The following is a 13,787-nucleotide window of genomic DNA, read 5'->3' as shown; positions in this document are numbered from 1 at the left end:
CATTGTCCCCTTACCTCCTGCCATTTGATTAGCAACTGTATGCTATCAGAACCCCAACTCCACCACCCGTCTGGTCACCAGACCCCGTTTTCATCACCTGTGGTGCATTGCCCCCCCCCTACCTCCGGTCATTTGATTAGCAACTGTATGTTAATTTACCTCTATTCACCTCTGTATTTACATACAGACCCCCCTTACCCTCTGACTTACCCTATAAATGTGTGACCCTGCAGATGTTCAGGGTTGGTCCACCTTCACAGACTCATGGTCTGTGTTGGTGAGCCCACCGTATACCGGAATACTAATTAACACCCACTACAGCAAACTTCACATGAGGACTATGAGTAAAATTTCTTCAACATATTGTACAGCTTTTTTTACATTTCTGAACATTTTGATCTGTCAAAAGCTGACAAGTATACGTTGTGCCGAATATAGAGATTCAAGTCTCTATAGCACAGACCCTGCTTCCCATTTTTAACCAGGAGGGTTAATATTCGATAAACTCAGTACAATCAGAGCTTCTTCCATCAGGACTTGAATTAAGGCCATCATGAGCCAGACCAAACAATACCAAACTGGGTCAAACTCTAATTTCCTGTGCCATTAGCATGCTAAATCCTATGTACTTAATTACTGCTCTACATAAAACAAGGTTTATCTATGGTACTAATGATGAGGTAGGTGGTCGTGCTGAGTGGTACCATGTTAACTGCTGGCTATGGGCTCCAGTAGTACTTTTATGTTTCTGATTTTTACATTTAACCAGAAGCCTATAGGTACATTGTAATTTCATTTTTGTGTAAACGTACTATTTAACTACCATCTGCACAAAGAATTTTCTTTTAGGAGCAACTACGTGAAAGAAATGTAATGAACAGAAATCACACGCTGGTGTAGTTCAATGTGTTAAACTACAAAATCAGAGGAAATATTCTACATTGTGAAGATACTAGAGCTGCAGTCAATCAAAGTAGATCTTGGCGGACTGAAATCGTACCTACTCTTTAATCAATCAATTGGTGGCAGGGGGGGAAAAAAAAATGCATGATGTCCCTAAATGAACTAAATGGGCCACCGCGCACTGAGCATTCCTGCTAGCCGTATTAGCCAAAATGAATGATAAAGCAACATAAAGGGTACTAAGAAAATGTTCAGTAAATTTTAAATACGTTAGATCCGGCAGCCGCCATTCTGTTGAGACAGTTCAAAGTTGTGAAAACACGAAGGTGTAGACAGGTAGCCTGTTTCCTCTGCTGCTAAAAACTATAGATTAATCCTGGAAGACAGTTGATGGAGCACTTTTCTGTTTATGAGAGTAACACATGGAGATTGCTGCACTAATGAGAATTTGACTGCATTAAAACATATCGACAAGCCAACCTGGAGACGACAGCAGCGCAGAGTGAAAATTAACTTTTTGTGCTTTTGGAAGATGTGAAAATCCAAGAACCTGATCTTGTGATTGCCTGCCAACCAGTCAGACTTGTCTCTACTCCTGTGTAACAACACCGCTTGTGGTATTAAACCGCCCTTTGAAGAAAGTCTTCCCTGTACCACATAATCGTAAATCAAACACAGTTAAGTTGATGGGCTAAAGACAGACGGTGCAAAGACAGACTGCTTACCTGTTCTGCTCCTCGAGCTTGGCAAGCAGCTCCACATCATCGGGACTGAGCTGCGCCGGCGAGGACGGCGAGAGGGCAGGCGAGGACAGAGAGGTCGAGGAGGAGGTAGCAGTGGTCTGCAGGGATGTGGGCGTGGCCACCTGGCTAGCCATCTGACTGACCGTGTGGGACACCGAGTTCTTCACCCATGAGAGAGTAGAACTCAGCTTTCCAGCAACCTTGTCTGTCGCCACCTGCAGAAGATGGAGACGGAGCACATGTAAAATTCAGCACGGAGGAGCTCTTAATTCATTAACAATATCAGCTATTGCTTATTCAGTGAATAAAATATTTATCAAAGCATCTAGTTCCTGCTAGAACGTCAATACATCCCAACACCCTTGTAAGTGCTACATTACCGATTTTGTTAGAACAGCAGCTGCAGTCAGTTGGATCGATACTGCTGCTTAGTTTCCAAAGTCAGCACTGGCAAATGAATTTGTCTCTTTCTGATACAACGATCAATGCTTCAAATGAGTTGCTCTTATTCCAGTAAAAGTGTGTTGAGTAAGGACTGAATCACGACAATCGATAATGTTTTTCTGATGGTTCATTTCTTTTAAAAGAACATTTACTTTGACTTTTACCGACACAGTGCACAGGTATAGTCCTCTGCTTTCTGTCTTATCTGACACTTTAGCTTTAAAGACGAAGAGATTGCTGTGCATGACACGTCACAACACTACGGAAAAAAAACGCTACAATCACATTTCATGGGATACTACTAACAACGGCACAAAGAATGACTAACAAGTACTAGGATTAGTGCGTAGAAAAGGAAAATCAACTATCATTTAGAGAAATTATAGCAGCAGAAATAATGAAGGACCATGTGAGAAACCAGCTCACTGCAGGGCATCTTCTTCACATTCCTACCTGCTATTACAAATAATCCAAACTCGCCAGCTTTCAGCTGCTTCCAACGAGGAAATCCAGCGTGTGCTCATTAAAAGACCATTTTAAAAATGTACTTGTATAAGATCAAACACTTTATCTGATATATTCCTCTCTGCTGAACCTTCGACTGACTTTACAACACACTGCCCTCGAGTCATACGATGATCATATTCTCAGGAAGGGTCAAAGTGCTCCACAAAAGATAGGCTTTCTTCAAGTCTCCTGCTGAAATAAGTGTACAGCAGGAAGTGTAACTCTGTACTCAGCAGAAACAAATTCACCGCACACCTGAGAAAAAGACTTGCCTTCAGTTTCACCCCAACAGGAAGCCTGGATACTGCCACAAGGCAGGAAACCAATCATTTCATGCAGTACACTAAAGAATATGATGAGTCACTTCTCTCTGAGTACTAGATCTACAAAGGACCAAAAAATAAAGCACAAGGAGAGAAGACAAGAGGAGAAGTAAAAGATTGTGGTAAATGCGGTGATAGGAATGAGCTACAGTAAAGAATGGAAACATGTTAAGCTAAGCATTTTCCTTCCTGTACACAGAGACAGAGACATTACAGTTCAGACAGTATATATGCATAGCATCAGCATGAAATAATGTGAGGTCATGGTGCCTCAAAAACTAATGACTGAAAGCAAAGGTTTGCTACATCCTCAAAAGGTAAATCTAAAAAAAACACAACAAAGGAGTTCCCTACAACCTATTTAACTATGAAGCTCAATGTAATGAATCTCAGGTTGACATCTAAGTGTAGACTTTTTCTCCTTTTGACAGAAATCATAACATCTTGTCAAAACCAATATTTTTAAGTCCAAAATATTTAAAACAATACTGCTGTGCATGATCGATGTACGTATACATGCCCCTCAGGCTAAAAGTTTCCAATTTAGTTTGAAAATGTGACATAAATATAAACTTGTAAAGCATTTTCTGTCTGCGCCTGTCAGTGGGTTATCACGATGAAGCTTGATTTATACTCCTGTGATGAAGGTACACAAAGCCTACGTTGCAGCCTCTGCAAAGTGGCTGACACAACTGTAAACCTTTATGCTTGTGTGCTGGTGGGCATTTGTCGCATTGCAATTACACCACCAAAACAGTGGTGCCTCTATACCACTGTATTAAGTTTCTCTTTGTAATTCAAACAGCAGCAGCTGATCCAGAGTTGGAGCTAATAAATATTGAGCAACAGTTGCTTTAATCAGAATGACAGCAGTGCTGGAAAGAGATAAGTGCATGGACCAAAAAAACTGAACACTGCTACACTGGTAGAATACTGGCAACTGCTGCTGCACTATGAGCAAGCAAGAAACAATTACAGCCCGTTGACATTTTCTTTTGCAGAAGCATTACTTTTGTGCACATCAATACGTCATGTAAACACGACACATTACTTTGAAGCGGACCAAGCAGTCCAGTAACAGCTGTTACAGTTAAGTTACAGCTTTGTACAGAGGTATATATCAAGCTTAAAAGCAGGCATAACAATATGTTCCACTACACGAGAGACCTGATGTTCTCTGCAATTATGTGGAAAAAATATTAACATAAATCACTGTCAGCAATGGAAATCAGCCAAAATGAGTTGGAAAATATCTGCATATCCAACCAAAATCCAACATCATGCATTCATACAATTAAAGATCTGGTAACTTATTCATCATAAAAAATGTGGTATGTATTATCATCATGAGTCATAAGTAATATCATATAGAATATCAATACAATATACATGATGCTACAAGGGGCTATTAGAGGTTTCAGGGACGTCTGCCAAGTCTATTCTGGGATGGAGAGAAATAGGGAGTTGGCAGACCAACTTTTATTTTCAATACAACACCCAGGCCCATGACCGGTCACTGTGGGGGGCATATTTAATGGCCATTATCAACACTACGACAAGAGAGCTAAACTAACAGATGCTCATCCTGTAGACCTCGAGCATGGCTGCAATAAATCACCATGGATGAAGGACATCAAGCTGAGAGATAGATAACATTTAGCCTGCACCAAAGGCATGCTGAAAGCAACAGAAGGTCTGGAGAGTAAGTGCACGAGAGCAAAGTATTATCATTATCACCACCGATATTTTATAATTCTTACTGTTATTTTAATAATCTTACTTGATTTAGTTATAATTAGTACTACTTTGGCAAATGTATTACACCTCAACAATTCTCTTTTAACATTTAGATTCTTTTTCAATTCAAAAAGATTTTTAAAAGGGAGATTAAAAGTTTGGCTTGGCAGAGTTACAGTTTAAACATTATACAAAGATCACAGTACTATCACTGAATTATAACTAAGCCAAATTTCTCCTTGCATGATTTCTTACAATACAGCTAAAACTGATTTCCCATTTTCCATGCAGGCCACCCACTTAGGTATGAACTATTAGATAATTTAAAAGACTTAGTCCTAAATAGAGTCTCTATTTAGGACTAAGTCTTTTAAATTGTCTAATAGTTCATGATATGGCTCTGATATGGCTCTAACTCTGTACAGTGCTCACACAATGGCTTGCAGGTTGCATTTCAGACCTGCTCTGAACATTTCACTTCAGACTGCCATAAGACAAATGACAGAATTCTCACCAGTAACACGTATATCCTTCTTCTGCAAACAACAACACTATCCAGTGGTGTGTCCACCGAAATGCTTTCTCATTCTGCTGTAGAGCTGCAACTAACAATCATTTTTTGTAGTTAATTATTCTGTTGATTATTTTCTTGAATAATAGATTAGCTGTTGGTCTGAAAAACGTAAAAAATATTGTGAAAAATGTCCAAAAAAAAAATCATAAAAAATGTCAATTAGTGTTTTCCAAAGTCTAAGAAAGCATCCTGAAATGTCTTGTTTAGTCCACAACCCAAAGATATTCAGTTTGCTGTCTGAATAGAGAAATTGAAAGAAACTGCTGATTCTGATAAATTGCACTCCCTAATTTGTACCTTCCTTGGATGTTTCTTTTCACCCTACCACAAGCTTTGTGCAGCACTGAGCCAGGCCAGCATTGTGTCCATATTCTATCCCTTTGAAAGCAAAAGAAGAGAATGTAAGAGCATGTAGGTTCTTTTAAGACGGACTTCCAATGTGAGCTGCCATGCAGAACTAAGTGAGGAGAGAAAAGACGAACATGTACAGAAAACATGTGAACCCATGTGAAGTAGTGCTTGCTATATCTACATGTGCTTAGAAAAGATCTGATGAACAGCCCAGATTTTTTAACTTAATAAACCTTGAAAAAAAAAAACAAATCCTCGTGTGTCTTATTGTAGGATTGTTTTTGGTTGACTAAAAATGCCCTGAGTACCACATTTAGGAAGCAACATATGAGAGAATCTAAAATTTAATCAACTCGGGACCAGAGACAGTCATGCTTTTGACAGATGCCAACGTCCAGGTGGCCTTAGCAGACATTCCTTCTAGCAAGCTGAGCCAACTGAAGCAAGGCTTCCCTGTAAATCCTGGACACAGAGATTGTTGCTGCTTTTGTTTGCCAAAGAACTCAAAGGGGCCCTGAGATGCAGTGTGCATGGCTAATGAAGCCCACAGCAAGGCAAGGCGAAAGCCTCAGCGAAATAACTTCAAGGCGATTGGGTAACTAAGAAAGACCAAAGACAGAACCGAGACATATTTCCTTTTTGCTCAGCCCAAATGCACAGCACCTAACAGACACCTCTGAAACCAGGAAAAAGGCACGTCACAAGCTTCTCAGCCAAGGCAAAGTTTCAGTTCAGAAGATTTTTATAGTCACCTTCTGAGCAAAAACTAATTATTTAGTCTTTCTCCATTTCAGTCGTCTTCCATGTTCAATCTCTGGGCAGTGAATAAGAACAAACTAGTCCGGCCCAGCAGGAGAGACCATGGTCATCTTCAGGGAACCATGACAACGATGTGCAGCATGAGGGCATTAAATCACAGGCCTGGCTTATAATAACACACTAAGGTGGAAAGGTCTTCTACTCCACACACAGGGAGAACCTCAGATTTTTTCCAGTGTACTATCAGGATTTCAGTGGTCTTCCAGAAGGATATTGGTCTGCATACAGCCACATAATGACGGCTACTAAAATTTGGTTTGCAAAAAGTGGCTTGATATTGTATTTACTTTGATTTATTTTAGTTCTTAAATCTTAGCTTTTCCTGTTTGCTTAATTCAAATTTGAATGTTTTTTCTTTCTTTTTAAACATTTTAATGTAATATGTAATGTACTTCTAATTGCTTTTGTGTATAAAATGTGCTTTACAGATAAAAATGCCTTGCCTTATAGTAGTATAGGAAATGTGCTGGACTATTTTCATGCAGTAATGGCAGCACTTAAACCTCAGCCTTGGCTACTTTATTCTGAAGGAGAGACAGCTAGAGTCGATCTAAGTATGTATAATCGATGTCTACATTAGCGACTGGCACATGGTCTTCAGCAGGCTCCTAAATACAGTAGTCCCATTGATTTATTTATTCATGTGCAGCAGATACAACCAGAACGTGTCAGATGTTGTGATTCTAATGTGTAACGGGGCGATACTGACAGAAAACTGCTCCACCACAAGCCTCTTTCACAAATGATAGTCAGGAAAATCACAGGTGAGGTTAGTAACATAATCGACGGCTGCAATTAATTTGCAGTTGTATCCAGGCTTAACAAGAAAACAGCTGACTCGTGGTTAATTCTATTTTGACGCTGGTGATTTTCCTGCTATGACACAAAAAAAATGCGTCTATATAGAAAAAACTGCAAAGACACTTTGTGTTTGACTTTTTGCTTTCAATACTAGATGTCAGTAACAAGGTCTTCTAAGGAGGAAAACCACAGTAACTTAAATATAATGTCCAAAAACAGAGGTAGCATTTATCTTGGTCAGCTAACAGGTAAATATTGTTGTATCGCAATACTGTAATGTCTGGAGTCCAGTAAAAGTGGGTGGAAAGCATGTTATATATACCTCAGCAAATCTTCTGCTCCTCTTAGTGACATGAGATTTCTTCTAACTCCTTCATGTACTCTGTGTTCACAGCATCTCCAGACCTATACTAAAGCCAGGGGACCTGAGTAAAGCTTGTGTCCAAACAGTAACAAGTGTGTTCTCCAACATGCCCATCTCTTTTCTTCTCTGACAGGCACAACTTACAAAATAAAGAAGTGAAAAGTTGTTTAAATACTGTAGCATCTGGCCCCGGCATCCAGGAAATCATTAGAGAAGTAAAGGCAACACTCAGTCAAGTGTCAGTAAAGGCTCTAATTTAGGCAGTGTGACTGAAGTCAGATAACAGAAAATACCACGTTTAAAACTGTAACAATTAATCGATTAGCCGCAACCTATTGATGATTGGAAATTATTTTGATGATGGATTAATCAGTTTGAGTAATTACTGAAAGGAAAAAAAGAAAATCAAGATTGTCCATCAATATTTCCTGGCTTATTTTCCCCTCTATTCAGACAGTGAACTGAACAGTAAGCTGAACAATTAATACATCTTTAAATCAAAATCATTATTTAAAACAATGCAATTAGCGAACCATCAATGCAGCAATTCAGGATATACATAATGCATCATGCAAGCTTTTTAACGGCACAGCCACCCGGTTAGCTTCTCCTGTAGCCTGCATGTTAGGCATTTAGAGAGCATAGGCAGATTGTTGTGTCCATCAATAGACAGATGTTCAGACAGGGACATGTTTTGTTTGTCTTTATTGTAGAAGCTGCACTGAATTCAGATGAAGACTATTTTAAGTCTTATTATAATACAGATTTGACTATTAGCAGGAATGCAGCACGACAAAGTAGAAACAGTGCCTTGTTTGTTTTAATGTGAAAGTGCAACATAACTATCTTGTCTCTAATAAGAATGAATAATTGTGATAAATAGGCTAATCATAATCTCAAGTCTCATCAAAATAATTTTGTTTAGAATTTGGGCCATAATGATGGCAAATTATGTATGCAAATGTTTCTGGAAACAATGATGTTCTCCACACATATAAAGGTATTCTTTCAGCAACGTCTTGTATTTGTTGCCACTACATGAGTCAACGCGGTTCATTTATTTGACCACTTAAATCAGCACCACAAAGCTTCATATGATGTGTGCAAACCCAGATCTGGATGTCATCCAAAGCAAAAACAACAACCTTTTCAGATGCCATTATCAGCGTCTGAGAAACAGTTCAAAAGGAAGCGTTTACAGTAAAAATTCTACTTTTTAAACATCTTCTATGCAGAAGTACTTACTCTACAAAATCAATCTAATCATTCAGTAATGAGTAATTCTTTCCATTAGAGTTACTCAAGATGAAAACTCCTGTATTTTACACATGTTGGAATGTAAATCACTGAAAAACAAAATGTCCCAGTTTTTCCAGTGTGGTGCAGCTCCACTGTGAAGTACAGTACTGAGTCATATTGATCAAAAACCTACTTACTTCCACCGCAGCATGGTCCAACAATAAACCTGGCGCTTCTAAAACCTTATCCTCAGACGCATTTATCGCATCGGTGTGTCCTCCTGCTTTAACACTTTCAGTCAGCAGAGTTTCAGCGGCGCTTTCTAAAGTTTTCCAGGTGTTGGTCTTCGCTGTGTTTATCGTCCACTACATCTCAGAGCTGCTCCAACTTGTAAGCAAGTCTGAGTTAAAGATAACCTTGGCTCCCACACAGCCGACGCTGAGCGGTTTAAATCCTGTGCTGAGGCAACACAACACGCTCTCACCTATCACAAACATTTTAGTCCACGCTCAGTAAACACAGGACCGATGCAGGAGAGTGCCTGCTCCTTTTATGGCTCGCTGCTGTTGTGGGCTGAAATGGAGATCTAGCATCAAATGCAACAGTAAGCGGTGTACTGTATGTCTCCCACAAAGCTCTAACGTCGACGAGTTGTCGAGACTACTATAAGTTTTAACCGTCAACGTTAAGCTAATATGTTATTTCCACATTTCTCCAGCGCGAAGACATAATACCTTCGACTATATGGTTTTCGTTCCAGGCTTTAGCCAGAGCCGTACAGACGCCAATTAGGAGTTCTTCAGTTAGAACTAAATACAAGTAGCGCACTGACAAATCTGTGATATAAGCTAATATTGCGACAAACCGAGAGTATGAGAGAAGTAGTGCCATTTTGTTTGACTCAGACGTAATGTCACGTCGTTCCATTGATGAACAGACACAGAGTGATAACTAGGAGTCGTTTTGTGAGTTCCAGTAAGTAGACAGGGCCCGGGGGGGAAAAAAGCAGGAACATCTTTTACCTTGAAGCGTTGTTAGCCAGCCGCTGCGAGCGTTGCCTGCTTCCCATGCACGAAAGTATAGTCCCGCTACTACTAAGAGAAAAAGGCTGGTTTTCAAACACTTAACCCGCACACACACATATATACCAGCCCCCGATAGCCTAGCTAGGTTTCCACTTGAAGGCTAGCCAGCGTAAAGTTAGCTTGTTCCCATTGACTCTCCGGTCCAGCCCATGCAGCCTGTAATACGTGTACACTGATGTCTGCAGCTCAGACGGCGGCGGCCTAGCTAATGTTTACATCGCACAGAGCATGCGCCAACCCGCGACAACACCACCACCTCGTGTTCACTGTCTGCAACTGCACCCTCTTAAAAGCGTTTGTACCGTTTCTGTGTTTATTCAGAAAAAAAAGAAGATTTGGGTAAATAAAATGTATATATCCAAGTACATTTCCAAAAAATTATCACATCGTAAAATAGTTGATTATTTTCTAGCAGTTATTTAAACACTTAATATATTCTCGAGTCTTTAAATGTGAAGTGAAGTATCTCAAAACGTTTTTTGTTCTCAATTTATGGCTTATAGCTCAGCCTTAGACCAGCGCTGATCTCCAACCACTGATCAGAGTAAAATTATTACATTAACAAAAGATGTTGATCTGGTATATTTAAAGAATCCAACAAAGGCTCACAACAATCTTCACTACTGTTGCTATGGCCCTAAACCATGAATGTAAACTGGCAGATTGGGTCTTTACTGTCAGAGATGCAAAGCAGAGACAGATTCAGACTAAATGCAGACTCAGTGAGCACAGTTGAACTGTAGGAAAAATACAACACAAGAATTGTAGCTACCAACAGAAGAAAGAGTGCACGATGAGTGAGACAGAAACAGAGATGCACTTCTTAAAATGTGAAAAATACAATATAATATAAAGCACAAATATTTTCAGAAATTTGCCTTATTATTCCCCAAACTTCACAGAGCTTGACAACAATGAAAAGCAACAGGTCCAGTTCGGAGAGGGACACACAGCATATCTGACCGCACAGGGACACATAATTATAACTTCAACGACAATTATCTCGACACAGCCTATCATACGTATGGCAAAACACATATTTACTGATTGTCTTCTCTTTTTTATCATTCTGTTTTTCTTTTAAGTCTCTTATTTATTTCATTTCTACTTTCTATCAGTACTACAGTGATGCCCTGGCCATCAAATCATATTTTCCAGATGCAAATCAACATGCTCATTTGGCAGTAAATATTGTATTGTCATTTTTCTGATTTTTTTCAATGGAGAAGGAAAGCCAAAATTACCATTCCTACTAAACTATGACTCATATTGCAATTGCAATGCATATCAAAATAATCTAAATAATGTTTTTTGGTATATTCTTCAGCGTAACTAACAACCTCTGCAACCATAGTGTCCATGACCTCTGATAGCAACAACCACTTATAACTTCTTTCTTTGCTACTGCTCTCATTAGCAACACATGTCATCCATCCATCCATCCATCCATCCATTATCTATACACCGCTTAATCCTCACTAGGGTCGCGGGGGGGCTGGAGCCTATCCCAGCTGACTTAGGGCGAAGGCAGGGGACACCCTGGACAGGTCATCAGTCTATCGCAGGGCCACACTTAGAGACAGACAACCAAGCACACTCACATTCACACCTACGGATAATTTAGAATGCAACACGTCATGATATTTAAAAGTATTACAACAGAAAACAGGACAATAAAGTGACAAAAGTGACATTTTCAGCACCATAATACTTAGGTTTGAGAGAAATCAGAATCAGTATATTATGTTAATGCTGTTAATAACTACTGAAAGTTATTTTAAGTCAATTTTGAATTCATAATTACTTCATTATGTTGCACTTATTCTACTCCCAAGTTTGGCAGAAGTCTCAGAATATGAGGAAGAATATGTATGACAAGGTGTTCAGGAAACAGTATGCAAGGAAAGAAAGCATCTTTCCCACAACCAAATTCAGCTAATTATTCTTTTACATAGGAAATGACTAGATATCCCTGCAAATAGAAACAGTTTAGTCCACACAATGTACAATCTGTTTCAGTCCAGCACATTACTGGTGCTCAAGTCAAACAAAAGAGTCCTACTAGCACACATATATAAATGGCACTTATCTAATCAGTATCTGATCCCCAAAACACTTTACCTGAAGTTCATTGCTGAGAAAAAAAGAAGCTTCTTTTAGAGTAGACTGGAGGTTTGAACTCTTGCGGTTATTTCATGTTGTCTTAACCCTAACCCTAACCCTAAAATACTGGTTCAGAAAAATTTTGTTGCCTTAGCTAAATAGACATATGAAACAAAATTCCTCCTGTCGCCAACATAAATCGGTAAAAATATCCATTCAGGTAGCTGTCTAAAAGTGTCCTCACTACAGCTTCACACACCTAGCTTTCACTGAGCGAAAAATGTCAATAGAAACTCACAATGAGGTGACCACAACAGAGTGGAAGTGCTCTAATGAAAATGTGACTAAGCTGACTCCCTCGATTCACATACCAAACACTCATAAAACCAACTTTTCTGGTTTTACATGAGAGCTATGACGCATGTCTTTTGTTGGCTGGTTCGACACTCCTCTGCTCAAAGAAGAAAAGCTGGTGACGTTGTCGGCGACACCGTGGTGACCGCAGGCCTCTGAGTCTGATACACTGTCACAACAATCACATCTCCGGCATAAATAATTACACGGCATTGAACGCACAGCCACGTAATAATATTTAGGAAGTTTATACAGAAACATGTGAGTCACCGAGGACCTAAAAGAAGACCAAAATAGATACAGTAAAATATTACGATGAGAATGTGAGTTGTCGTTTTAGGAATGACTCCATCTTGTGTTGTGTTGCAGTAGCTGTTCATCGGGTGAGCCGCCACAGGCCCAAATCTGTGTGTGGCAGGAGCACCAGATAGCAAATCAAATAAATTATATAGCATGTCCTGTAGCAAGTGCTATATAAGAGAGGCAACAACAACAATATGTGCAATAAAGCATGACCAAAAAAACAGGAAAAATCTAATTTTAAATAAAATAATATAAAACAAAGGAATAGAGAACAGGATATCAGTTTGTAGGATCAATTTCTTAAAAGAAATTAAATATAAAATACTCAAATACTAAGACCGCCAAGAGCAACCAAAAGTCATTAAGATAATGCATGTGTACATATATATACAGTTTGAGATTTTTCTTAAATGTGTCATTTAAACTTGACCTTGTACTACTGTGCTGGTGTTGTTTTGCAGCCATTTCCACAGTTATATACCTGCAACTTTAATTCAAACTTTAAGACTGAATCCTCTGAAGCAGAACGAATTTACTTCCACTGCTGTGTCATTTTGACCACGTTTCTAAGTTTATTGTCAAATACCTGGACGTGCTAGATTTCCTACTTCAAAGGGTGGGTTCATCTAATTACAGAAAAGCAACATATGTTAACACTTACCGTTACAAATATCACTCCACGCTGCTAGTGTTAGTTTTATTAGCAAATTTGCACACTGAGACCTGACACGAGTACAGCCCAAATCAATACTACTATGTTTTAAAAATGCAGAAACAGTTTCACAATCCTTCATCTCACGCCTGCATTATTGGATCAGTGTTTGTCTAAATAATAAGGCAGTAGATTTGAACAAATTTAAACACATCCCCCTCCAGGTTTTTCCTCTTTACAATGGCTCCCAGTATGTTTTAAAATCATTTCTAGGTTCTTTTGATTACTCACGAGGCACTACACATTCTGACTCCCCAGTATCTCTTTTATTTCCATACAACCCTGCTTGCATTTTGAGATCCTTGGACAAGGTCCTTGTATCTGTTCCAGACTCTCAGCTGAACACTAAGGCTGACAGAGCTTTTGAAATAACAGCCCTGTGGCTCTGGAATACCCTGCTGACTAAATAAAGCACAGTGAGTCTA

The 13,787-nt window shown here is 39.2% G+C and overlaps 1 protein-coding gene across 3 annotated transcripts in view; it reads right to left on the bottom strand.

Annotated features, from left to right (window-relative positions):
* Positions 1-10,029, bottom strand: part of evi5b (ecotropic viral integration site 5b) — a 41,628-nt gene extending 31,599 nt beyond the window's left edge. For 2 of the 3 annotated variants that reach the window (XM_008297131.1, XM_008297139.1), the window contains exons 1-2: positions 9,828-10,029; positions 1,629-1,861 (exon numbers count right to left, since the gene is read on the bottom strand). In XM_008297131.1, the coding sequence (XP_008295353.1) occupies positions 1,629-1,780 (152 nt within the window). In that variant the 5' untranslated portion in view covers positions 1,781-1,861; positions 9,828-10,029. The remainder of the gene's footprint in view (positions 1-1,628; positions 1,862-9,827) is intronic. The other variant, XM_008297147.1, reaches the window with a different exon arrangement.
* Between the last annotated feature and the right edge of the window lie 3,758 nt (positions 10,030-13,787).

This window comes from Stegastes partitus, unplaced genomic scaffold (assembly GCF_000690725.1).
Source record: "Stegastes partitus isolate 25-593 unplaced genomic scaffold, Stegastes_partitus-1.0.2 Scaffold25, whole genome shotgun sequence".
Lineage (NCBI taxonomy): Eukaryota > Metazoa > Chordata > Actinopteri > Pomacentridae > Stegastes > Stegastes partitus.
This window is presented reverse-complemented; position numbering and strand designations above follow the sequence as displayed.